The sequence below is a fragment of the Lethenteron reissneri genome, chromosome 65, assembly GCF_015708825.2.
Source record: "Lethenteron reissneri isolate LAM-NWPU_2019-01 chromosome 65, ASM1570882v1, whole genome shotgun sequence".
Lineage (NCBI taxonomy): Eukaryota > Metazoa > Chordata > Hyperoartia > Petromyzontiformes > Petromyzontidae > Lethenteron > Lethenteron reissneri.
Genome location: NC_083843.1, coordinates 7341584 through 7367145, shown reverse-complemented (window position 1 = coordinate 7367145; position 25562 = coordinate 7341584). Strand labels below are relative to the sequence as shown.

General features: G+C 47.2%; 1 protein-coding gene across 1 annotated transcript in view; it reads left to right on the top strand.

Moving 5' to 3' along the window:
• The window catches only part of LOC133359384 (SPARC-like), a 44141-nt gene that overhangs the window by 1278 nt on the left and 17301 nt on the right, over window positions 1-25562 (top strand). The window contains exons 2-9 of the mRNA XM_061577785.1: window positions 16675-16753; window positions 17011-17067; window positions 17673-17754; window positions 18132-18262; window positions 19320-19440; window positions 22978-23105; window positions 24150-24298; window positions 25111-25259. Of these exons, the coding sequence (XP_061433769.1) occupies window positions 16697-16753; window positions 17011-17067; window positions 17673-17754; window positions 18132-18262; window positions 19320-19440; window positions 22978-23105; window positions 24150-24298; window positions 25111-25259 (874 nt within the window). The 5' untranslated portion in view covers window positions 16675-16696. The remainder of the gene's footprint in view (window positions 1-16674; window positions 16754-17010; window positions 17068-17672; window positions 17755-18131; window positions 18263-19319; window positions 19441-22977; window positions 23106-24149; window positions 24299-25110; window positions 25260-25562) is intronic.

Sequence of the window (25562 nt, the reverse complement as noted above, 5' to 3'; positions counted from 1 at the left end):
GGCGAGGTCATGGCGCTTGTTAGCCAGGTAAGGCACCCCATTATCGAAGCTGCTGTTGTAGAAGGGCACCCCCAGTTTCCTGAAGATGTAGCGAGGAGATGTTAACTACTTCGCCCGATATACAGGAAGGATCGTGGGTTCGATCCCGACCTTGACGATGCCTGATGCTGTATATTTGGAGCCTGCATCTCTCGCTCTCTCTCCGTGTGGTCGCGTGGATTTCTCTCCGGAACCTCCGGTTTTGCCCCCTCTGCATTTATAATCGGCATCACCACGCACTTCGAGTGATTTGTCCGCTGCTATATATGTCCACGCGATGATGATGATGATGATGAGATCTGCCACTTGGTTAGGCTGCTATCACTTGTGTTAGCCAGGTCGCTTCGTCAAAAAGAGGCACGACAGAGCTGAGTGGGGCCATACACCTGGTAACATTTGTTTTTTATTTAAAGCTTTCGTGACTGCAGGGACTCATATTCTTGGTTCTTTCAGTAAAGTCATCACGTAGAAGGGAAATAATAAAATAATACAAATATAAAACAATAACAATTCTCACGACGTTTCGACTGCAACACAAGCAATCATCATCAAGTGTGAAATCCACAGCAAGAAAATGTAAAAAAAAAACATCGTGAGAATTTTTAATGTTTTATATTTTTATTATTTTAATATTTCCCTTCTACGTGACTTTACGTAAAGAACCAATAATATATATTTGTTTTTATTCGTTTATTACGAGAGGTTATTATTTTTCAGCGCCGACAGCAAAGGTTAGGACTTCACATTCGGAGATTGGGATGAAATTAAATTGCCAGTAAGGGGGGAATCTCCCTCTTTAATGTCGCACGGCTACTGATGTAGATGGCAGAGCCACGTTGTCACATTCGGGTGGTCAAGGCAGCAGATAACCGTCATCAGGAGCCAGCGGAGTGAATAACCGTGATGCCTTCATCAGTCTCTAGGTCTATGCGTTTCTATTGGTCTCTATGAGTCTACGGATCTCTATGGGTCTCTGAGCCTGGGGTGTACATGAGTCTTTGGGTCTGAGTCTCCACAGATTTCTGTGAGTCTCTCTGGGTGCCTACGAGTTTCTGTGGGGTATCTATGAGTCACTATGGGTCTCTGAGTTTCTGTGAGTCTCTATGGGTCTCTTAGTCTCTGTGAGTCTGTAAGTCTTTATGGTTGCCTACGGGTCTCTTTGGGGTATCTATGAGTCACTATGGGTCTCTGAGTTTCTGTGAGTCTCTATGGGTCTATTTGTCTTTGTGAGTCTGTGAGTTTCTATGGGTGCCTACGGGTCTCTGTGGGGCATCTATGAGTCACTATGGGTCTCTGAGTTTCTGTAAGTCTCTATGGGTCTCTTAGTCTCTGTGAGTCTGTAAGTCTTTATGGGTGCCTACGGGTCTCTTTGGGGTATCTATGAGTCACTATGGGTCTCTGAGTTTCTGTGAGTCTCTATGGGTCTCTTAGTCTCTGTGAGTCTGTGAGTTTCTATGGGTGCCTACGAGTCTCTGTGGGGTATCTATGAGTCACTATGGGTCTCTGAGTTTCTGTGAGTCTGTGAGTCTTTATGGGTCTTCTGAGACTCTTTGAGTCTCTATGGATCTCTGAGTCTCTATGGGTCTCTATGGGTCTCTGAATCTCTGTTGGTCTCTATGAATCTCTGAGTCTCTGTGAGTTTCTATGGGTGACTGAGTCTCTGTGGATCTCTATCAGTTTGGATCTCTATGGGTCTCTATGAGTCTCTTCTTCTTATCGTATGGTTGATATAGATGGCAGAAACAGCAACTACCATTTCACATTCAGGTGGTCAAGACAGCAGACAACTACGTCAGGAGCAGAGTAGTGAATCCTCATCATAATCGCTGTGATGTCTCCTGCTTTGTATTTGTGGATCGGGGCATTGCGTTGCTACACCTCGTACTACAATCTCTCGTTCGTGATGACCACAGTCGCACCACTACTGCCCCAGAGTTGTTTAATGTTCCATTTGTGCATCGGGGTATCATCCACACCATCATCTGCTGCTGCTACTGCTGCTGCCATGCTTTATGCTGGTATGAAAATTATGCCGGTTTAGACGTGTACCATGAGCATCTTGGTGGAAGATCAAAACCTCCAGGTGTCAGGGATATTTCACAACAAGATGGTGTTTGTGTGTGCCCACTACCTAAGTGGAAGAATGGAGGCGCATCTTTATAGATGACCCAATGATGGTCAGTGGACATATCAGCTAACCGGGAGGATCTGGTATCATGGACATGGACCCCGCATCCACTCTTTCGTTCTGCTATGTAGTCCAGCAGATTTTGGTGCTTGGACCCGGCGTGTATCCATTATGTTGTGTGGTAACGGTGGTTATATGGAGACTCACGCAGAGACCCACAGATTCACGCAGAAACCCACAGACTCACACAGAGACCCACCGGCTCACACAGACACCCACAGACGTAGAGACCCACAGACTCACGCAGAGACGTACAGACTCACACAGAGACGTACAGACTCACGCAGAGACCTACAGACTCACAAAGGAACTCGCAGACTCACAGAGAAACCCACAGACTCAGACAGAGACCCACAGACTCACACAGAGACCCACCGACTCACAAAGAGACTCCCAGACTCACATATACACCCACAGACTCAGAGACCCACAGACTCAGAGACCCACAAACTCACACCGAGAACCGCAGACTCATCAAGGACACGCCCCTCGCAGCCACCAAATGCTGCCGTTGCAGCTGCATGAGCCACAGTCCTAAACCTCGCCCATTTCTCCTCTGCATCAGAAGGAGGGGGCACGATGATAACCCCAGCTGCAAGCGATGTTGAAATTTCTGCTTGCAACTATCCTCAGCTAGCTGAAACCAGGCCCCTTTGGGTTTGAATAGGGTCCTAGATGGACACCCAAAACCCGAGTAGATTAATTGTAGGCGTATCTGAGAGATGACAAGTCGATGGTCAGTGAGCAGATCAGCTCCACAGGAAGTCCTGGTGTCAAGGACATGGACCCATATCAGTTGGTCCGTAATTATATAGTCTAGCAGATGTCCTTGCTTGGAACCAGCGTGCAGCCATGATGTGTGGATGCGCGAATGCCAGAACAGCGTGTTCATAATTACAAGCCCATGGACTGCACATATGTCTAGCAGCCTCCTTCCATTATTATTTGGCTGATCTGGCCCATGCCTTCCATAACTCCAACCCTGGTGTCTGCGTCATAATCCAATCGGGTATTAAAATCACACACAGAGACCCACAGACACGTAGACCCATAGAGACCCGCAGAGGTTTGGCTACGCACGGTGCCAACGAAATTTAAGGTACATGCATACAAATGTGTGGGATCATCATGTAATCCAAGAGGCTAATCGTGAATGTGACGTGTGTTTGTTTTGCCGGATTAATTTGGTGCACTGCTTGCTGCAATGCAGGTCTTGCAATACAGATCTGGCAGTCCACCAGCATTGGTGCAAGCAAAGGCGGCTGGCTCTGCTGCAAATGAACACTGAATGTCGAAACCTGACTCTTGCCTATAAACATCTGGGCAGTTCACCAGCCTCTGTTCAAGCAGAGCCCGGCTCTGCTTGCTGATGAGACACTGACTGTGAAACCCACTCCTTGAAATTGAGATTCATCGTCTCTATTGAAGGACGTCCATTGAGATTTACTTTCTCTTCATTGACTGAATATACCTTGGAATTCACCAAAGCGAGAGACACCCAGACCCAGGGCTCAAACCGTGACCACCAGAATGTCAGTGGTTCCTGGCTCAACTCGATGATATGATATCAGCCACTAAATACTTAATTGAGCAGCTATTGGGTGCCACAGTGGATAGGATATGTTATCTGCTGCCTCGCCTGATATGCAGGAGGTACTGAGTTCGATCCCGACCCTGACGCCTGCTGCTGCTGCTGTATATTTAAATCTAAACTACGAACTAAACGAGTTTCATGTTAGCCAGGCACAGGCCAACTCCGTGTGGATTTTTCTCCTCCACATTTAGAATGAACGTCACGCGTTTATGGTAATTTGGACTGCTGCTATAAAATGTTCCACACGGTGATGAAGGTATCAGACACTTGGTTGAGATGCAATTATTTGTGATGGCCAGGTCGCTTGTCTGAAAAGAATGAGCGACATAGCGGCTCAGTGGGGCCTTACCCTGGTAAATTGTAAACAATGTAAAGTTGTAGTTTGATTTATTTAATTGTTTAAGTGATGTACTTGCCTTTCCTATAGTTTGACTGCTATCAGTGTTTTCTTTTTGGCGCCACGCGACTACCACGGGGAGAGAGAGAGAGGCACTGCAAACTCCACATATACAGCAGCAGCAGCAGGCGTCAGGGTCGGGATCAAATCCACGACCTCCTGTACACCAGGCGAGGAAGTTAACATTTCCTAGCCACCCACTCACTCATTCACTCACCCACTCACTCAAACACCGTCAAACACTCACCCACTCACTCACTCATTCACTCACCCACTCACTCAAACACCGTCAAACACCAACTCACTCACTCATTCACTCACCCACTCACTCAAACACCGTCTAACACTCACCCACTCACTCAACCACCCAAAGACAAAGATCCCCCGTGTAGCCTTAACAGACTGTAGGGGCAAGTGCTGTTAGCGAGCACCTATGAAGGCCGACACGGCACAAGAAGGGTGGGTGGCCAGCACCACGCCCGGCCGCCTTTGTCTCCCTAGCGGCAATGTTTAATACGCACCGCTCCACCAGGTACTCATTTGAGGCTGAGTAAACCTAGGGGAGGAGGCCCAGCACGGGTTCAGATAATCGCTATCACTGAGAATCGAGCACAGGTCCTCGGTGTTAAGACACTTATTTTTTTTAACACAGAGCTCTCCATTGAGATTGCTTCTAACAGTTACTCAACCACAGCGGCTCAAGACCGAAACCCTGCCCAGGACATTTCATCATCAAACAAATTCGTATATTTTTTTATTTTTAAAAAAACGTCGTTTGGGTGCAATTAAAAGTTACGCGAATACAACTTTCGCTATTTTTTCGTGTAATTTTTTTTTCAACTCTCACATCGGATGAGTCGACAGCGACCCTCTCTGTGTGCGAGTCCGCGTGGGGAGCGGTGGCGCAGCGGTTAGCGCTCCACAGCGCTACGGACACCGCTAACCCGAGTTCCATTCCCGCTCACGGCCACCAACACCGGTAGTGACGATTATCTGAACCGGTCCTGGGTCTACCCCTCAGTCGACTCAGCCTCAAATGTGTTTACCTGGTGATTGAGGTGTGCAGTGAACATCGATACTGGGAAGACAAAGGCGGCCGAGCGTAGTGCTGGCCACCGACCCCATAGTGTGCTGTTCCGGCGTCTTCATAGACGCTGCTACTCGCTCCTGACAGCACTTTCCACAACAGGATGGTTGAGGCTTAACGAGGGAGTTTTGTCTTTCTTTTGTGTATGTGAGTGGGAATTCATGGATTTAAGGGTGTCTGTATGAGTATGTGGGTCTTTGCACGTGTCTGTTAGTCTCTATGTAAGTATGTGGGACTCTGTGCGAGTTTGTGGCTCTTTGTGCAAATCTGTGGGTCTTTTTTGCGAGTTTGTGGCTCTCTGTGCGAGTCCGTGGGTCTCTGTGCGAGTTTGTGGGTCTCTGTGCGAGTCTCTGGGTTTCTGTGCGAGTCTGTATGTCTCTGTGTGAGTCTGTGTGTCTCTGTGTGATTCTGTGGCTGGTCTGTGTGAGTTTGTATGTCTCTGTGTAAGTCTGTGGGTCTCTGTGCCAGTCTGTGGATATTTGGGTTTTTGGATCTTCTGTGGATGTGTCAGTTAACTCGCCAGTTTTCACTTGACGAATAATTTCCCCTCTCTTTCATGAAACGCCCAAAAAAAAAGGTAAAACACGTTTTTTCAACCAAAGCGAGTAGGAAAAAAATAAATATCGCGTGGAATATGAAACGTGGGTTTTTTTCTTGAATGGTGGTTCGGAGACGTTAACGCCCTCGCTTGGTATGCAGGACGTCGTGGGTTCGATCCCGACCGTTACGTTGCCTGCTGCTGTATATTTGGAGTCTGCGTCTCTCTCATCATAATCACGGTGGCTAGGAGATGTTAACTACCTCGCCTGGTATGCAGGAGGTAGTGGGTTCGATCCCGACCCTGACGCCTGCCTGCTGCTGCCGTATATTTGGAGTTTGCGTCTTTCTCTCTCTCTCTCTCTCCGTGGTCGCGTGTATTTTTCTCTGGATCCTCCGGTTTTTCTTTCCACATTTGGCTGCTGCTCTACATTTCCACATGATGATGATGATGATAATTGATAATTGTTTTTTTACCCTTTTATCTGGCAACAAAACTGACACATTTTTTTACGAGGAGTCATGTTTGCATAGACCACAATACCTGCAGTCATAATGCAAACAAAAAACATAACTCTGATAATGTATGCATTGTCCTTGAAGTTGATTGGTCCACACCCGAGACAGCTTTCCTTAGAGCCTAGTCTCACATGGGTTGGACCAGATGACGCCAAAAGGCGCACAACTCAAAGACAATACACCATCAGAGTATGCAAATGAGGTACCAATGGTGATGATGATATCCACTTCGTTGAGCAGCTGCTATAATTTGTGATGCCCAGGGTCGCTTCTGAAAGAGAGCTCCGTAGCTCAGTGGGGCCTTACCTGGTGAAATAAAAAAAAAACGTATTTTTTAAACATGCTTTTATGAAATGTACGAGTAATGGCAGAACTCCACAACTCCAGGAAGTGGCCGCAAAGCTTGCCATAACGTAAGGGGCCGTGGTGATTTCAGCCAGCGTCAGTTGAGCGTGGACAGTTAGACCCAAACGGAAACATAACATATAAGAAATAATGAAAAATATTTTTTCGATTTTTTTTTTAATAGAATTTGGTATTGTCATCAGTATGACATAAGTATACCAAGTTTGCAGTCGATACCACATTGGGAAGTGGGTTAAAATTGAGTTACAAGATTTGAGGATACGACAACAACAACAACAACAGACAGAGTGAGTTAAATAAAAGCGCGTAATAAAATCGTTTTATTTCATAGTTTCTTGTTTAGTTTAATAAACCCTGGGGAGTGGGCCCGCCGCTTTTTTCTCAGACAGACAGAAACACCTCCTCCGTCTGCCAAGGAAGTGTCTGGGGAGGTCTGGACCGCGTACACAAATGCAGCCAAAAGCAGCTGCATTAATAACAGTCCTGGACCTCACTCATTTCGCCTCGACATTAGGAAGAGGGGGGAGAGTGGGAGGGGCGGACGATGCCAACCCCAGCTGCAAGCGATGGTTACAAATTCTCGCTTGCAACTTTGGTCAGCAAAAACCGAGGAGACCATGCTGTCATGAGTTTCAATGGGGGTCTTAGATCAGTGGTGGTTCTCAAACGTGGGGGGTGGGGGGGGTACGCGAACCACTGTGGGGTTCGTGGGTGATTTATAAATGTGAGAAATTATATTATACATGAAAGTCATGACTTACTACACTAATATACACTACACTACATACTACACTACTTACTACACAATACACTACATACTACACTACTTTACACTAAACTATACACTACACTTTACTATACACTACATACTACACTACTTTATACTACACTATACACTATACTATACACTACACTATACACTACACTATACACTACACTATACACTACACGCTATTATATACTACACTACTTTACACTACACTATACACTACACTTTACACTACACTTTACACTATTATATAATACACTATACACTACACTACTATACACTACACCACTATACACTACACCACTATACACTAAATATACACTACACTATACACTACACTATACACTACAGTACACTATACACTTTACACTATTATACACTACTATATATTACGCTATAATAATAAATAATTTACACTTGTAAAGGGCGTTTCACCCAGAGTTTGCAAGGCGCTGCACACAGTTAAAGCAAGCAAGTACATAACTCACGCAATCTAGATTTGAAGTTTTCGTGACTGCAGGGATCCATACTCTTTGGTTATTTCGGTAAAGTCACGTAGGTATAAAAATAAAAATAAATTAATTAAATCACGACGTTTCGATCGCAACACAAGCAAGCATCATCAGGTGGGAAAACCACAGCAATTTTTTTTTTTTGCTGAATAATAATATAAGCACGCAGGCTCATTATTTGACCACGGATACAAATACCCCCCCCCCCCCCCACCACCACACACACAATCCAAAAACGCATAACGACATTAACAAGGAGAAAAGGCCTTTAAGAAAACAACTATCTTAAGATGGGATATAAATAATCTAGGGACTCGGCAGATCGGATATCGACCAGGGAGAGTAAATTCCACAGCTTGGGGGCCTCACGGGAAGAGGCTCTCCCGGGTCACCCGCTGAACGGAGGTGCGACCTCGTCTCAGACAATAGTAGCCCACACCCAGACGACTGAAGAACTCGCGTTGGGACATACGGGTGAAGGAGGTCACAGATGCGGGAGGCATTGTTGAGGGTAGGTGAGAAGAAGGAACTTGAACTCCACTTGGAACCTGACCGGTAACCAATGGACAGAGTCAAGTACGGAGTAATGTGGCTCAGCAATTTGTTGTTCGAGTAAGAACTCTGGAAGCTGCAGTCTGCACGTGTTTAACAGCTTGAGAGGGATGCCAGCTAATAATGATAGTGCAAAAGTTGATGCGTGTAAACACAAGCGCGTGAACCAGCTTCTTAAGGTCCGATAAAGAGAGAATTGGGTGCAATCTGGATATATTTCTGAGGTGAAAGAAGGCAGCCTTGATGCCCTTGTTGGTGTGCACTTTTAAGGTTAGTGAGGGATTAAGGGTAACACCAAAGTTGCAAACTGTCTGAGCAGCACCGACATTGTGGCCATGAATTACCGCACTGACCGAGCCAGCCTTAGACAATTTATGACAGATCCCAACAAGCAGCGTTTAACTTTAAAGTGAAGAAAGTTAGACTGAATCCAAGCCTTAATGGTCACAAGAGAAGATAGCACACTAGATACTGCTGCTGCATTGAGGGAGGATTCACCATTAGTGTAATGTTAAGTGTCACCAGCGTAACAATGAAACAAAGTCCAAGTTGATGTATGATATGGCCAAGCGGGGCCAAGTATATGCAGAATAAAAGTTGGCCAAGGACTGAACCCTGGAGGACACTGCAAGGAACAGAACATGTGTCTCAAGTTATCCCTCCCAGGCTGTCAAACTGTTTATGCTCAGATAGATAGGAAATAAAGCAGTGCAAAGCAGTGCCAGAAAGCCCCATACAGCCTTCCAAACGCTCGAGCAAAATGCAATGATCACTGGTGTCAAAGGCAGCACTCAGACCCAAAAGGACAAGAATTCTAGGCCTTCCTGCATCAGCAGCAGCCAGCAAGTCATTGGCAACCCTAATCAGAGCCGTTTCCGCGCTGTGGTTGGACCTAAACAGGACTGAAAAAGATCAAACGATCATTTACAAGCAAATAATGATTTAAAGCTTTCGTGACTGCAGGAATTCATCTTCTTGGTTCTTTCGGGAAAGTCATGACGGACCTGGTTTTCACCTGAGGACGGCTGCTTGCGTTGTGGCCGAAACGTCGTGAGAATTATTTTATTATGTTTTATTTTTATTATTTTATTACTTCCCTTCTACGTGACTTTACCGAAAGAACCAAGAAGATTAAGCAAATAATGTTTAAGCTGTAAGGCTACTGAAAACTCAATGATCTTGGTGAGATCCAGCAGGTAGGAAATTGGACGATAATTACTCAGGAGTTCTTCATCGAGGCCAGCTTTCTTGAGTACCAGAATGACCGCGGCACATTTAAAAAAGACAAGGGACAGTTCCAGATGAGAGTGAGTTCGTTATGAAAATAGATAATAAAGACTGCAAGAGATGGAAAATTAGCATGAATACATTTAGAAGCAAAATTATGAAGGGGAAAATAGGTTCGTTTGGAACTCGCAATCAATAAAACAACATCTGATTGTGTGAGCTCGGAGAATACAGATAAATCAGATACCAGCAGTGGTGCTGGAACAGTGGGCAGATTGGTAGGAAGAGGAAGATTTAATGGAAAGGCGAATTGTGTTGATTTTGTTAAACAAAAACGTATTGAAGGAACTGGTCAGCATTTGCTTTTATACAATAGTATGAGACTCACAGGATGACTGAAGGAGGCTATGAAAGGTAGAAAAATGTATTCTAGGGTTATTCCAGGCATTCGCTAGAGTAGCAGAAAGATAGCTGATGCTAACGTGGTCGAGTGCCTTTCTTTAAATTGGTACTTTAAGATTTGCGAGTGCATGGAAAGATCAGATTTTCTCCAAGATCGCTCTGCCTCGTGGACAGTTCCCTTCAGTGCATGGAACTCGTCGTTATACCAGGGTGAAGATTTCACTACCGAGATCCAGCGTGATTTCAGCTGGGACACATCATCCAATATACTGGTGAATATAATAATAGTTCTTATCCTTTCTGACACTAAAACAGGTGTTAAGATCTTCTTGGTTCTTTCGGTAAAGTCACGTAGAAGGGAAGTAATAAAATAATAAAAATAAAACATAATCAAATAATTCTCACGACGTTTCGGCCACAACGCAAGCAGCCGTCCTCAGGTGAAGACCAGGTCTGTCGGGGAGACAGCGTCTGAATGAAACAACCACCACGCTTGGAGCGTATATTTAAGCTGGGTTGGAAGGGGGGAAGGGCGCCTTGACAAAATAATTTGCATATCAAGAGGAAATGCAGGTATGTGATTAGTACTACTTATGCCCGTGCATTATGCAGGATTAGCAGCATCAAAGGGAGGGGATAGGGGTAGCAGTATACACTACTGCAGTAGAACACAGCACCGTAGCACGAGAAGGTTTAGCTACAGCCAAGGCGAGCCGGACGCAAGCTGCAGCGGGCCGAACGCGTACACAAAGGTGAACCAGGCACGCGCCATAGCCGGGCAGGTCACGAGCCGGGGCAGGGCAGGTGCGAGGGGGGAAGACAGCAGCACCGCCGCAGGCAGAGGCGAGCGAGGTCCCCCCCGTGCCTGAACAGGTCCAGGACCAAGGAGCCAACGGAATGGGGGATATCTGTGAGTTGCAAGAGTCCAGACTGCCCGAGGCAGCAGCAGCAAGGGAAGGGCCACGGCAGAGGAGAGACTTTCACCACTAAACATACTCAACATATCACGGATAATTGAAAACGAACACCAATCGCATGTGGTATTGATAAAAACATGAAAACGATCAAAGTAAAAAAACGAGATACACAAAGCAGCATAGCAAGAGCAGCAAAGCGTCTGCCACTACTATACACTACACTATACACTACACTACTATACACTACACTACTATACACTACACTACTATACACCACACTACTATACACTACACTATACACTATTATACACTATTATACACTACACTATACACTACACTACTATACACTACACTACTATACACTACTATACACTACACTACTATACACTACTATACACTACACTATACACTACACTACTATACACTACTATACACTACTATACACTACACTACTATACACTACGATACACTACACTACTATACACTACTATACACTACACTATACACTATTATACACTACACTACTATACACTACACTACTATACACTACACTACTATACACTACTATACACTACACTATACACTATTATACAATACACTACACTATACACTACACTACTATACACTACACTACTATACACTACACTACTATACACCACACTACTATACACTACACTATACACTATTATACACTATTATACACTACACTATACACTACACTACTATACACTACACTATACACTACACTATACACTACACTATACACTACTATATACTACACTACTATACACTACACTATACACTACACTACAATACACTACACTATACACTACACTACTATACACTACACTATACACTACACTATACACTACACTACTATACACTACACTACTATACACTACACTACTATACACCACACTACTATACACTACACTATACACTATTATACACTATTATACACTACACTATACACTACACTACTATACACTACACTATACACTACACTATACACTACACTATACACTACTATATACTACACTACTATACACTACACTATACACTACACTACAATACACTACACTATACACTACACTACTATACACTACACTATACACTACACTATACACTACACTACTATACACTACACTATACACTACACTATACACTACACTATACACTACACTACTATACACTACACTACGATACACTACACTATACACTACACTACTCTACACTATACACTACACTACTATACACTGCACTACTATACACTACTCTACACTATACACTACACTACTATACACTACACTACTATACACTACTATACACTACACTATACACTATTATACAATACACTACACTATACACTACACTACTATACACTACACTACTATAGACTATTATACACTATTATACAATACACTAAACAATACACTATTATACACTACACTACTATACGCTACACTATACACTACACTACTCTACACTATACACTACATACTACATTACTATACGTGATTATACACTACACTACTATACGCCATTATACACTACACTGCACACTACACTATACACTATTATACAATTCACTACACTATACACTACACTCCACACTCCACTATACACAACACACTCTACACTACACTACACACTACACTATTATACAATATACTACACTATACACTATTATACAATACACTGCCCTATACACTACACTATTATACAATATACTACACTATACACTATTATACAATACACTGCCCTATACACTACCCTACAGCAGTGGTTCTCAACCGGTGGTACGCGGACCCCTGGGTGATACACGTGGCAATATCCCACGGGGTGTACGTACGTGAAGTGATTTATAAACGCGTGCGAAATTATATCATAACATGAGAGTCATTGGTGAATAATCCCGTTGTGTGTATGATGAATCTGCCAGTCTAAAATCACTACGATCAAAATTTAAATCTGGCACGCTGAGCTAGAACGATATATCAAAGATAATTTTCTTCTTCTTGGTTCTTTCGGTAAAGTCACGTAGAAGGGAAATAATAAAATAATAAAAATAAAACATAATAATAAAATAAAATAATATATTTTATTTTATTAATAAAATAAAATAATATATTTTATTTTATTATATTTTATTAATAAAATAAAATAATATATTTTATTTTATTATGTTTTATTTGTATTATTTTATTACTTCCCTTCTACGTGACTTTACCGAAAGAACCAAGAAGATGAACCCCTGCAGTCACGAAAGCTTTAAATCGAAAGATACTTTTCTAAACTCATCAATCATCAAACAATGCTGCGGGCTTCCTAGAGTAGAAGCAGCCGGGGCCGGACAAACAATTACATCACACGCAGAGCGGCACCGTTAAATTCTGTTTTTTTTGCATTCGCTTGCAGTTACTTAGCCAAGTTAGGATATAACTTCACGTAACAAAAGGACAATTTGTTTAAAATATCGAGGTTCATTATTCGTAACATTTCTTTCCCAGGACCATGCTTGAGGGCTATCCAGGTAACATGGGGGGGGGGGGGGGGGGGTAATGGCTCGGTTGAGACAACATCCAACAAGGAGGGGGTAACATAGCAGCCAACACGAGGATGAGAACCGCTGGTCTACAGTGTCAAGGTGAAGGTAATTTGCTTCTCAGATGAGCGTTGAGGCTTCGGTAAAGTAAAACAAAAAACTTGCGTGAAAATTAAGAATAGGTTGTATTTACCCTTTCTGGCTATCCAACAGGTGGTGTGTTAAGGTGTTCAAACACTAAAATAGATCCATAATAAAAGTTTTTGGGTTAGATGGCGTAAATATAAATGTGTCGTTATACCCGGCCACCACCCGACACAGCCAATTAGTAAGGTTTGTCACGTTAACAGAACCTGCCAATTCGTTACTAGTACAGCACACCGGTGTGTTGGAAAGTAAACCCACGACAACATTTACAATTCGAGTACGACGTTTCGCCAGTAATTACAACAAGCATCATCAGGCGGCCAACTCTGGCTGTCCACAGGCTCACACAAACCCACAAACTCAGCCGGGGACCCACCGACTCACACAGAGACCCACAGACTCACACAGACACCCACGAACTCACACAGACACCCACAGACTCACACAGACACCCATAGACTCGCACAGAGACCCACAGACTCACACAGAGACCCACAGACTCACACAGACACCCACGAACTCACACAGACACCCACAGACTCACACAGAGACATACAGAATCACACAGACTCACACAGAGACCCACAGACTCACACAGAGACATACAGATTCACACAGACTCACACAGATTCACACAGACACCCACAGACTCACACAGACACCCACAAGACTTACACAGAGACCCACAGACGCACACATATGACCACAGGCTGATATGAGCGGGAGACTTCCCCTGCTACGTAACTGACCCAGTTTATTAAGTTACTTTTTTTTGCATACTCAACAAACTCCATAATATATTAAAATACGTATTTATAAATATTATATTTGCACATCTCGCTGTTGATTCTGGCCAGGCTTTCGAATCCATCATTTTTTTATTATTACTTTTATTATTATTACGACTTCACTCGGGGAGGAAAATTCCATTTGCGAGTGGAAGAGAAAAAAAAACACAAAAAAAGGAATTCGCCAACTCTGAACGTGGCGAGTATCAGAGCCAGAACGGCGAAGCCCTCGTTCGAGTGAAGTCGAAACTGTTGGGGCAGTGGGGAGCGGTGGCGCAGTGGTTAGCGCAGTGGCACGAACCTCACTTAGACAGGGAGAGAGACGCAGAAAGAGACACAGAGATAGAGACCGAGCAAGATACACAAAAGAGGGAGAGAGAGACAGAGACTTTTGACTTTTAAGCAACTTTTATTGCCGCCAGCAGCAACAGCACTGGAGGCGATTTCGATATGAAATACACAGTCACCAGCAAACAAATGAAAATAAACGCTACAAATCCACGCGCTGTGGCGCTAAAAGCACCGCGCACAACACGAAAGAAAAGCCACGTGGTTGTGGTGGTCATCGTGCACGCCACGGTGACGAGCGAGTGTTTCAGAAGGTGAACACGAGGGTGCCGTCCATGCTGGTACAGAGGGCTTGTCCGGCTGCCTAGCATTCAAAGAAGACGTGCACATCACCGGCACGTGTGTGGTACGCGTGCTCCAGCCGGAGCCGCGCCTTGAGCGGGCCCCTGAACACTGGAAGCACAGAGCAGCCGTCAGTGTCAGCTCAACAAAGCGGCTCATCGCATGGGAATGGAAATCAAGCAAGTCGCTCTGAACGCGTGATGTTCTTTCTAAATGTGTAGGGGAAAAACCGGGAGGACCCGGAGACAAATCCACGTGGCCACCACGGGGAGGGAAATAATAATAATTTTACAAATTTTACGTAGAAAACACAGGGGGAACATAGACATGGAGTAGGGAGAGAGGGGGCAGAGAGGGGGGTAGAGAAAGAGGGGAGGGGAAAAGAGAGCAGAGCGTAAAATATTTTGTGAAATCTTTCCTTTATAAAGGGGGGGGGGGTTACATAAATCAAAGCATAAAAAACAACTAAATGATGAACGAAGCAAAGTTCCGACTACACCGAGCATCTTCTTGTTTCCTCTGATCGTAAATAAAAAATAAAGAGACGGAGAGAGACGCAAACTCCATATACACAGCAGCAGGCATGCGTCAGGGTCGGGATCGAACCCATGCCCTCCAGTATAACAGGCGAGGTAGTAAACATCTCCTAGCCACCGAGGCGCCCTAACCTCAGCGCTGGTGGAAGACAAAGGCGGCCGGGCCGAGCGTGGTTTTGACCACACCCACTAACCCACTGGCGAACAGCACTTGCCCCGACAAGCCTTGTTGAAGGCTATACGGGGATCTTTATTTTTTTTGCCTGTGCGTGGTTTGTAGGGTGGGTGTTGTGTGATGTAACCAAGCGTACGAGGAGGAGTTTGGCTGTGCGTGTTGTATGAGAGGGCCTTTGTGTGGGGGGAGCGGTGGCGCAGCGATTAGCGCTGCGAACCCCCCTCGGCTACGAGCCGAGTTCGAGTCCCGATCACGGCCACCAACGCCAGTGATGGCGATTATGTGGACCGGTCCTGGGCCTCCCCTAGGTCGACTTAGACTCAAATACGTGCCTGGTGGTGCGTGATGTGTAGCAAACATCGCCACTGGGGAGACAAAGGCGGCCTGGCGTGGTGCTGGCCACCCACCCACTCGTGTGCCACAGTGCCGTCCTTCATAGGTGCTGCTACTCGCTACCAACAGCCACTTGCCCCAACAGTCTGTTGAAGCCTACACGGGGGAGCTTTGTCTTTGTGTCTGCTTGGACTCATTCCCACGACTGAGACTTGGCAGAAACGCAGTCTCACACAGTGAGGTTGCAGGATGTGGTGGTGATGGTTGTGATGATGATTGTGGTGGTGATGATGATGATGGTGATGATGCTGCTGACACGGCGATGATGCTGATGATTCCGTTATAGCCCAAACCTGCATCCTATTGCATTCACAACTGATGTCGTCCCGTCTCCCCGTACCGTCTCGCACCTAGGTTGACTCAGTGACAAATCAGAATGAAGCTGTGGATCTTCCTCTGCATGGGGCTCGTCGGGACAGCTCTGGCCTTGCCCGTGAGTACCTCGGTTAAACTCCTGGCCTGTGTGTTCATGAGAGTCTGTGGTCTCCGTGTGAGTCTGTGTGTCTCTGTGTGACTCTGTGGGCAGTGCTGAGTCTATGGGCAGTGTTGAGTCTATGGTGTTCGTGTTGAGTCTATGGGCAGTGTTGAGTCTATGGTGCAGTTTTGAATCTGTGGGCAGTGTTGGGTGTAAGTGCTGAATTACAATTCCAGCCAGCCCTGATGTTGAACTCTGCCCTGGACGTGTGACAGGAGAGTTACCTGGAGAGTGCTTTGGAAGCCGATGGCGAGGTCGTTGAGGAATTGCCAGTAAGTAGCAACTAATTCGCATAATACACGCATACATTAGCATAATGAATCCATACATTATAATCAATGCGATCGATTTTCAGCTTGGTTTCATGTATGGATTGGTGACGCTCACCCACTCAGTCACCCACCCAACCACTCACACAGTCACTGACCCAGTCACTCAAGCATCCACCCAGTCACGCAATCACTCACTCATGCACCCAACCACTCACTCACCTGTTCACTCACCCACCCAACCACTCACACAGTCACTCACCGAGTCACTCACCCAATCACTCACTCATTCACTCACTCATTCACACGGTCATGCAATCACTCACTCATCCACCCAACCACTCACTCACCTATCCATTCACCCACCCGCTCACTCACCCGCGTACCCACCCACCCACTCTCATACCCACTCACCCACCCACTCACACACTCATCCACCCACTCACCCACTCATTCACTGACCTACTCACTCAATGCGACCCATGAACATATTTCGTTTTTGGGCCCCACCCACCACCAATACTTTCAAGTCAACCAATGGCAATGCTGGCTTTATGACTAAATAACATAATTCATGATTGCCCCCCATTCATCCCGCCCGCTCTCAGATGGAAGGAGGCAATCCCGTGGAGGAGGAGGTGGAGTTTGAGGATGAGTCGTGGGCGGAGGGGAAGGAGGAGACCAGAGATGGTAGGGAGTCACATATCGGAGATGTTAACTACCTCACCTGGTCTACAGGAGGTCGTGGGTTCGATCCCGACCCGGATGATGCCTGCTGCTGTATATTGGGAGTCTGCGTTTCTCTTTCTCTCTCCCCGTTATGGTCACTGCGTGGATTTTTGTCCGAGTCCTCCAGTTTCCCCCCCTGCCCCCCTCCACATTTAGAATCAACAGCACGCATTTAGAGTGATTTGCATAACCAGGCGAGGTAGTTAATAACATCTCCTAGCCACCGGGGCAAGTTGTTGACGGATACGAAATTGTGCACGTTTCTTGAATTAATGATAATCCGCATCCCCCTGTTTGTCGTGGTGCTAATGGTGTGGTCCGAATTCTCGCCCCCACAGACGCCTCTGGGCCGTGTGGGTCGTACCACTGCAAGGAGGGGAAGGTGTGCGAGGTGGACGAAACCAACCAGCCCCTGTGCATCTGCCAAGACCCCTCGACGTGCCCCAAGGTTATCAACGATTTTGAAAAGGTTCGTGTCAGTCGGGTTCACGATGGCCGTGTGGGTGGGTGGGTTCACGATAACTATGTGGGTGGGTGGGGTTCAGGATGACCATGTGGGTGGGTGAGGTTCACAATGGCCATGTCGGTGAGTTGGTTCACGATGACCATGTGGGTGGGTGGGGTTCACGATGGCCGTGTGGGTGGGTGGGTTCACGATGGCCGTGTCAGTGGGTGGGATTCACAATGGCTGTGTCGGTGGGTGGGGTTCACGATGGCCGTGTGGGTGGGTGGGATTCACAATGGCTGTGTCGGTGGGTGGGGTTCACGATGGCCGTGTGGGTGGGTGGGGTTCACGATGGCCGTGTTGGTGGGTGGGGTTCAAAATGGCCGTGTTTGTGGGTGGGGTTCACGATGGCCGTGTGGGTGGGTTCACGATGGCCGTGTCAGTGGGTGGGATTCACAATGGCCGTGTAGGTAGGTGGGTTCACGATGACCGTGTGGGTGGGTGGGTTCACGATGGCTGTGTCTGTGGGTGGGTAGGTTCACGTTGGCCATGTCGGTGGGTGGGGTTCACGATGATCATGTGGGTGGGTGGGGTTCACGATTGCCGTGTTGGTGGGTGGGTTCACGATTGCCGTGTTGGTGGGTGGGTTCACGATGGCCGTGTCTGTGGGTGGGTTCACGATGGCCGTGTCGGTGGGTGGGGTTCACGATTGCCATGTTGGTGTGTGGGGTGCACGATGGCCGTGTGGGTGGGTGGGTTCACGATGGCCATGTTGGTGGGTGGGGTTCACGATGGCCATGTGGGTAGGTATGTTCAAGATGGCCGTGTCGGTGGGGTTCACGATAGCCGTGTCTGGTAGGTGGGTTCACGATGGCCGTGTCAGTGAGGGGCACGATGGCCATTACGGTGGAGAGACAAAGGCGGCCGGGCGGGCGTGGTGCCGGCCACCCATCCACCCCCAATTGTGTGCCAATGCTGTTAATGGCGAGCAGTGCCGCTGCTCGCCGTTAACAGCACTGGCACCGGCAGGTCTTGGCTGAGGCTACACGTGGGGCACCCTTTATCTGCTGCGCGTGCGCAGGTGTGCGGCACCGACAACACCACCTACGGAAGCAGCTGCCACTTCCACGCTCACAAGTGCTCCCTGGAGGGCACCAAGAAGGGACGCAAACTGCACCTCGACTACCTGGGGCCCTGCAAGGGTAAGAACGGCGACAGGAGCAGCTTCTTCAGCATCATCAGCAGCATCGGCAGCTTCAGCAGCAGCAGTATCAGCAAAATCGTCAGCATCATCAGCATCATCGTCATCATCATCAACATCATCGTCATCATCAGCAGCAGCTTCAGCAGTAGTGGCTGAAACAGCAGCATCAGTATCAGCAAAATAGTCAGCATCATCATCAGCAGCAGCATCATCATGTGTTTGTAGTCCATCCCCAACACCTCCGATTAGCATGGTTGGCTACATATGGTGCAAAAGAAGTTCAACATACATACAAAGCGACCCACAGACACCCAGATCCATAGAGATCCACAGAGACCCACAGAAACACCCAGAGACCTACAGAGATCCACAAATTCCCACGTTTGGCTACTGACGGTGTGAAAGAAATAAAAAATACATCATCAGCTTCAGCAGCAGCATCATTATCATCAGCAGCATCAGAAGCATCATCATCATTGCGTGTTTAGTTTGTTGTCCTTCCCCAGAACCTCCGATTAGCACGGCTGCCTATGTACGGTGCGACAACAGTTCAAAATACATACATCATCACCTGCAGAATCATCAGCAGTATCAACATCATCAGCAGGATCAGCAGCATCAGCAGCATCAGCAGCATCATCATCATCATCATCAGCGTAGCATGTTTCGTTTGTTGTCCTTCCCCCGCACCTCCGATTAGCACGAGTTGTGTGAAGGAAGTTCAATATTGTACACACATACAAAGCGACCCACAGACATCCAGACCCATAGAGACCCATAGAAGACCCACAGATACACAATATGTAGAGACCTACAGAGATCCACAAATTACCACGATTCACTACGTACGGTGTTATAAAAGAAGTTCAACATTGTACGCACATACACAGAATCCTCACGGCTTCATACTCGTTGCATTTTGGATTGAGACGAAACATCTAAGTTTGGTCAACATGCTCACAGAGTGCTTGCCCTTAAAGTCTGTCAAAGCCTACACGGGGCACCTTTGCCTTTGGGTGAGTGTATGTGTGTATATCTGTACGTAGTGGGGAGCGGTAGTGTAGTGGTTAGCACGGCTATCGTGCTGCACTACGGACCTGGCGACCCGGGTTCGATTCCCGCTCACGGCAAACACCAGTGACGATTATCTGAACCGGTCCTGGGCCTCCCCTAGGTCGACTCAGCCTCAAATGAGTACCTGGTGCGGTGTGTAAACATCGCCACTAGGGAGACAAAGGCGGTCGGGCGTGGTGCTGGCCACCCACCCCCTCGTGTACCGTTCCGGCCTTCATAGGTGCTCGCTCACTTGCCCCTACAGTCTGTTAAGGCTATACGGGGGATCTTTATATCTGTACGTGCAACTGGCAAGACAAATGTGGCCGGGCGTGGTGTTGGCCACCCACCCCCTCGTCTGCCTTGCCGGCCTTCCTAGATGCTGCTCGCTAACAGCACTTGCCCCAACAGTCTGTTAAGGCAACACGGGCGATCTTTGTTTGTCTTATTTGGCATGTGTGGGGGGTGAGTGAGCGGGTGGGTGAGTGGATGATGTATTTGCCTGCCTCAAATATTGAAAGAAGTAGACACCCTCTGTGAGAGGCTGGCTGAGGTTCCATTTGTTGAGGAAGTACAGATGGCGATCCAGAGTCTGAGACCAGTAAAAGCATCTGGCAGAGATGATCTCCCAAGCAAAATGCTGATGGAGGGTGGTGATTGTGAGTAGAATGCACTACACGACATCATAACAACAGTCTGGACCACTGGACGGGTTCCGCAGGATTTGAAGGATGCCCTGGTGGTCCCCCTCTTTAAGCAGGGGGACCACGTAGATTGTTACAACTACAGGTGCATCTCACTCCTCAGTGTGCCGGGAAAGGTCCTGGCAAGGATTATTCAACATCGCTTTGCTAGGCACGCTGAGGAGAGGCTTGTGTAGCCTCAATGTGGTTTAAGGAAAGGGCGGTCCTGCACAGATGCCATATTTTCTGTCTGTCTGTTACAGCAGAGGTGTAGGGAATTCCAACAGGACCTACATCTCTGCTTTATTGACCTGGTCAAGGCCTATGATACCATCAGTAGGCCTGAGCGCTGGGTTGTTCTTCGTGTTTTCGGAGTCCCTGACTCTCTGCTCACAATCATTAAGGACCTTCATAATGGTGACCAGGTCTGGGTAAAACTACGTGGCTGGGATTCGGAGCCATTCTCTGTTCACCTTGGGATGCGACAGGGCTGTCCTCTGGCTCCCACATTATTTAACATCTATTTCGACTACGTAGTTCGTGAAGCCTTTGATGCCTGTACCGGAGGAATTTCCATCTGGTACAGATACAATTGGAGGCTGATCGATGCCCGGGTGCGGTAAAGGGATGGCTCCCTATTAGTCAACCAAGTTACGTATGCCGATGATCTGGTGATTGCTGCTCACTCAAAGGAGGAGTTGGAGGCGCTGCTGCTGAACCTGGAGTGTGCCACTAAGAGTTGGGGCCTTACCATCAGCCCCACCAAAACTAAGCACCTGCCTGTACCATTAGATACTCCACCCCCACAACTCCCAACCGGTGATTGGGTAGTTGTGGAGAGAGTGGAGGGTTTTCCATACCTGGGCAGTGTACTCATGACCGGCTCCAGTTTGACAGCAGCAGAGGTCTCAATCCGAATCAGTCAAGTGGCATTATCTTTTCATCGGCCTTGTAACGCTGTGTGGAAGCTACATGGTCTGTCACTCGACACGAGGCTTTGGGTCTTCTCGGCCAAGTCCATGCCCTCCCTTCTTTATGCTTGCGAAATGTGGACCCCGCTCATGGAACATCTTCGCTGGTTAGAAACATAAGGGCTGGCCTGCCTACAAACTTTACTGGGTGTATCCAGGCTGGATTGTGTGAGGAGCTCAGAAATCCTTGAAGTATATGGAAAAAGTCCCATCGGTAAGCTACTCCGACAGGCAAGGCTGAGTTGGCTTGGTCATGTAGCCCACATTACCACCCACCACATGCCTAAATGGATTTTGTTCGGCTGGATACAGAGGGCTAAACGGACGGGGCACGGGCTAGAGAAGAGAAGGAGTGATGTGGAACAAGAGGACGTGGAGCTGAGTGGACGTGCCGATAACTGGTACCAGCGGTGTCAGGATCGACCTCTGTGGAGAAGGAGGCTCGTGATGGACGCTGCTACCGGGCAGTTGGAGGTTGTCGCCCTCCAGAAATAACGGACGGCACAGGAGCAACGCTCACAACAACGATCAGAGCACCGGGCGGCTAAAACGCAGCAAGTTGGGAAACTAGGAGGCACAGGTGGTGCATCGGCCAGTGATCTCAGTCAGTCGACCCGTGGCACCTGCTGGGTCTGCCCCGTGACCTCCTGCCAGCGGGCATTTGACACTTTGCGTGGCCTCAACATGCATGTAGCCTGGCACAAGCGCCGTGGTGACATCACCACTACTAAGTGTCAAATGGTGGTGGTTGTTGTGTGGGGGTGAATGAGTGAGTGGGTGACCGCGTGATGTATCTGTCTGTGTGTCTGTCTGTGTCTGTGCGTACAGAGATCACCCCTTGTGATGATGCGGAGCTGTCCGAGTTCCCACTGCGCATGCGCGACTGGCTCAAGAACGTCCTCGTGCAGACCTACAACAACAACCCCTCCCAGCTCACCGACAAGCAGCAGAGCCGGGTACTGTATAGTGTAGTGTATATTGTAGTGTATAGTGGTGTATTTTATAGTAGTGTAATGTATAATGTAGTGTACAGAGTAGTGTATAGTGTAGTGTATAATAGTGTATAGTGTAGTGTATAGTAGTGTATAATGTAGTGTACAGAGTTGTGTATAGTGTAGTGTATAGTAGTGTAGTGTATAGTGTAGTGTATAGTAGTGTAGTGTATAGTAGTGTATAATGTAGTGTACAGAGTCGTGTATAGTGTAGTGTATGGTCGTGTAGTATATAGTAGTGTATAGTGGTGTCGTCTATAGTAGTGTAATGTATAATGTAGTATACAGAGTAGTGAATAGTGTCGTGTATAGTAGTGTATAGTGTTATATATAGTAGTGTATAGTGGTGTAGTGTATAGTAGTGTAGTGTATAGTAGTGTAGTGTATAATGCAGTGTATAGAGTAGTGCATATTGTAGTTTATAGTAGTGTAGTGTATAGTAGTGCAGTTTACAGTAGTATAATGTATAATAGTGTATTGTATAATACTGTATAGTATTATATATTAGTGTATAGTATTGTAGTGTATAGTAGTCTAGTGTATAGTATTGTAGTGTATAGTAGTGTAGTGTATAGTAGTGTAGTGTATAGTGTAGTGTATAGTAGTGTGGTGTATAGTAGTGTATTGTATAGTAGTGTAGTGTATAGTAGTGTAGTGTATATTGTAGTGTATAGTAGTGTAGTGTATATTATAGTGTATTGTAGTGTATAGTAGTGTATTGTATAGTATTGTAGTGTATAGTAGTGTATAGTATTATATATTAGTGTATAATGTACTGTATAGTAGTGTATAGTATTGTTGTGTATGGTAGTGTGGTGTAATGTATCGTAGTGTAGTGTAGCTGGTGCAGACCTACAGCAGCAGCCGCTCCCAGCTCTTGCGAACAATCCACTAACAAGGCTCCTGCGACGTTGGAGGAACCACCAACGCACATGGCCGTCTATGACGTCTCTTTCTCTGTCTGTCTCTCCGTCTCTGACTCCCATCTCTCATCTTGTCGGTGAGCAGGTGAAGAAGATGGTCGAGAACGAGAAGCGTCTGGAGTCCGGAGACCACTCGGTGGAGATCCTGCGGCGGGACTTCGTGAAGAACTACAAGATGTTTGTCTACCCCGTGCACTGGCAGTTCGCTCAGCTCGACAGCACTCTGGGAGACCAGTGAGTGTGTGTGTGAGTGGGTGAGGGTGTGAGGGTGAGTGGATGAATGTGTGTGTGTGTGAGTGGGTGAGTGTGTGAGTGCGCATGAGTGGGTGAGTGTGTGAGTGGGTTAGTGTGAGGGTGAGTGGGTGGGTGAGTGTCTGAGTGTGTGTGAGTGAGTGTGTGTGTGTGTGAGTGGGTGAGTGTATGAGGGTGAGTGAGTGTGTGAGTGTATGTGTGAGTGTGAGTGAATGGGTGAGTGTGTGAGTGTGTTTGTGAGTGGGTGAGTGTGTAAGGGTGAGTGAGTGTGTTAGTGTCTGAGTGGGTGAGTGTGTTTGAGTTAGTGTGAATGAGTGGGTGTGTGTGATGCATCGGCCACTCATCTCAGTCAGTCGACCCGTGGCACCTGGGTCTGCCCTGTGACCTCCTGTCAGCGGGCGTTCGACACTTCACCTGGCCTCAACGTCCACATAGCCTGGCACAAGTGCCGTGGTGATGTCACCGCCACTTAGTGGCGAATGGCGATTGTTGTTGTTGTTGATGTACACTCGTGTGTGAGTGTGTAAATCGCCTTCATAGGTGCTCGCTAACAGCACCTGCCCCTACAGTCTGTTAAGGCTATACGGGGGATATTTGTATTTGTCTTTGTAAATCACCACCGCCACTATCATCACCACCACCACTATCATCAGCACCATCACCACCACCATCACAACCATCATCACCACCACTACCACCAATATCATCACTACCATCATTATCACCATCACCAGCACACGACGAGCATCACCACCTGCGCCCGCTGACTCTCCGCTGACTCTCCACACCCTCAGGTACCTCTCCCACTCGGAGCTGGCCCCACTGAGGGCCCCGCTGGTACCCATGGAGCACTGCACCACGCGCTTCTTCCTGTCGTGCGACGCCGACTCGGACGCCTACGTCTCCCTCTCGGAGTGGGCTGCGTGCTTCGGAGTCAAGCCCGGTACGGTGGCGGCGGCGGCAGTGGTGGTGGCCGCGGGTGATGGTGGTGGTGGTGGCGATGGTGGTGGTAGTGGTGATGGTGGTGGCGATGGTGGTGGTAGTGATGGTGGTGGCGATGGTGGTGGTGGTGGTAGTGATGGTGGTGGCGATGGTGGTGGTGGTAGTGGTAGTGGTGATGGTGGTGGTGGTGGTGATAGTGGTAGTGGTGATGGTGGTGGTGGCGATGGTCATGGTGGGGGTGGCAGTGGTGGTGGCGATGGTGGGCATGGCGGTGGTGGTGGTGGTGGTAGTGGTGATGATGGTG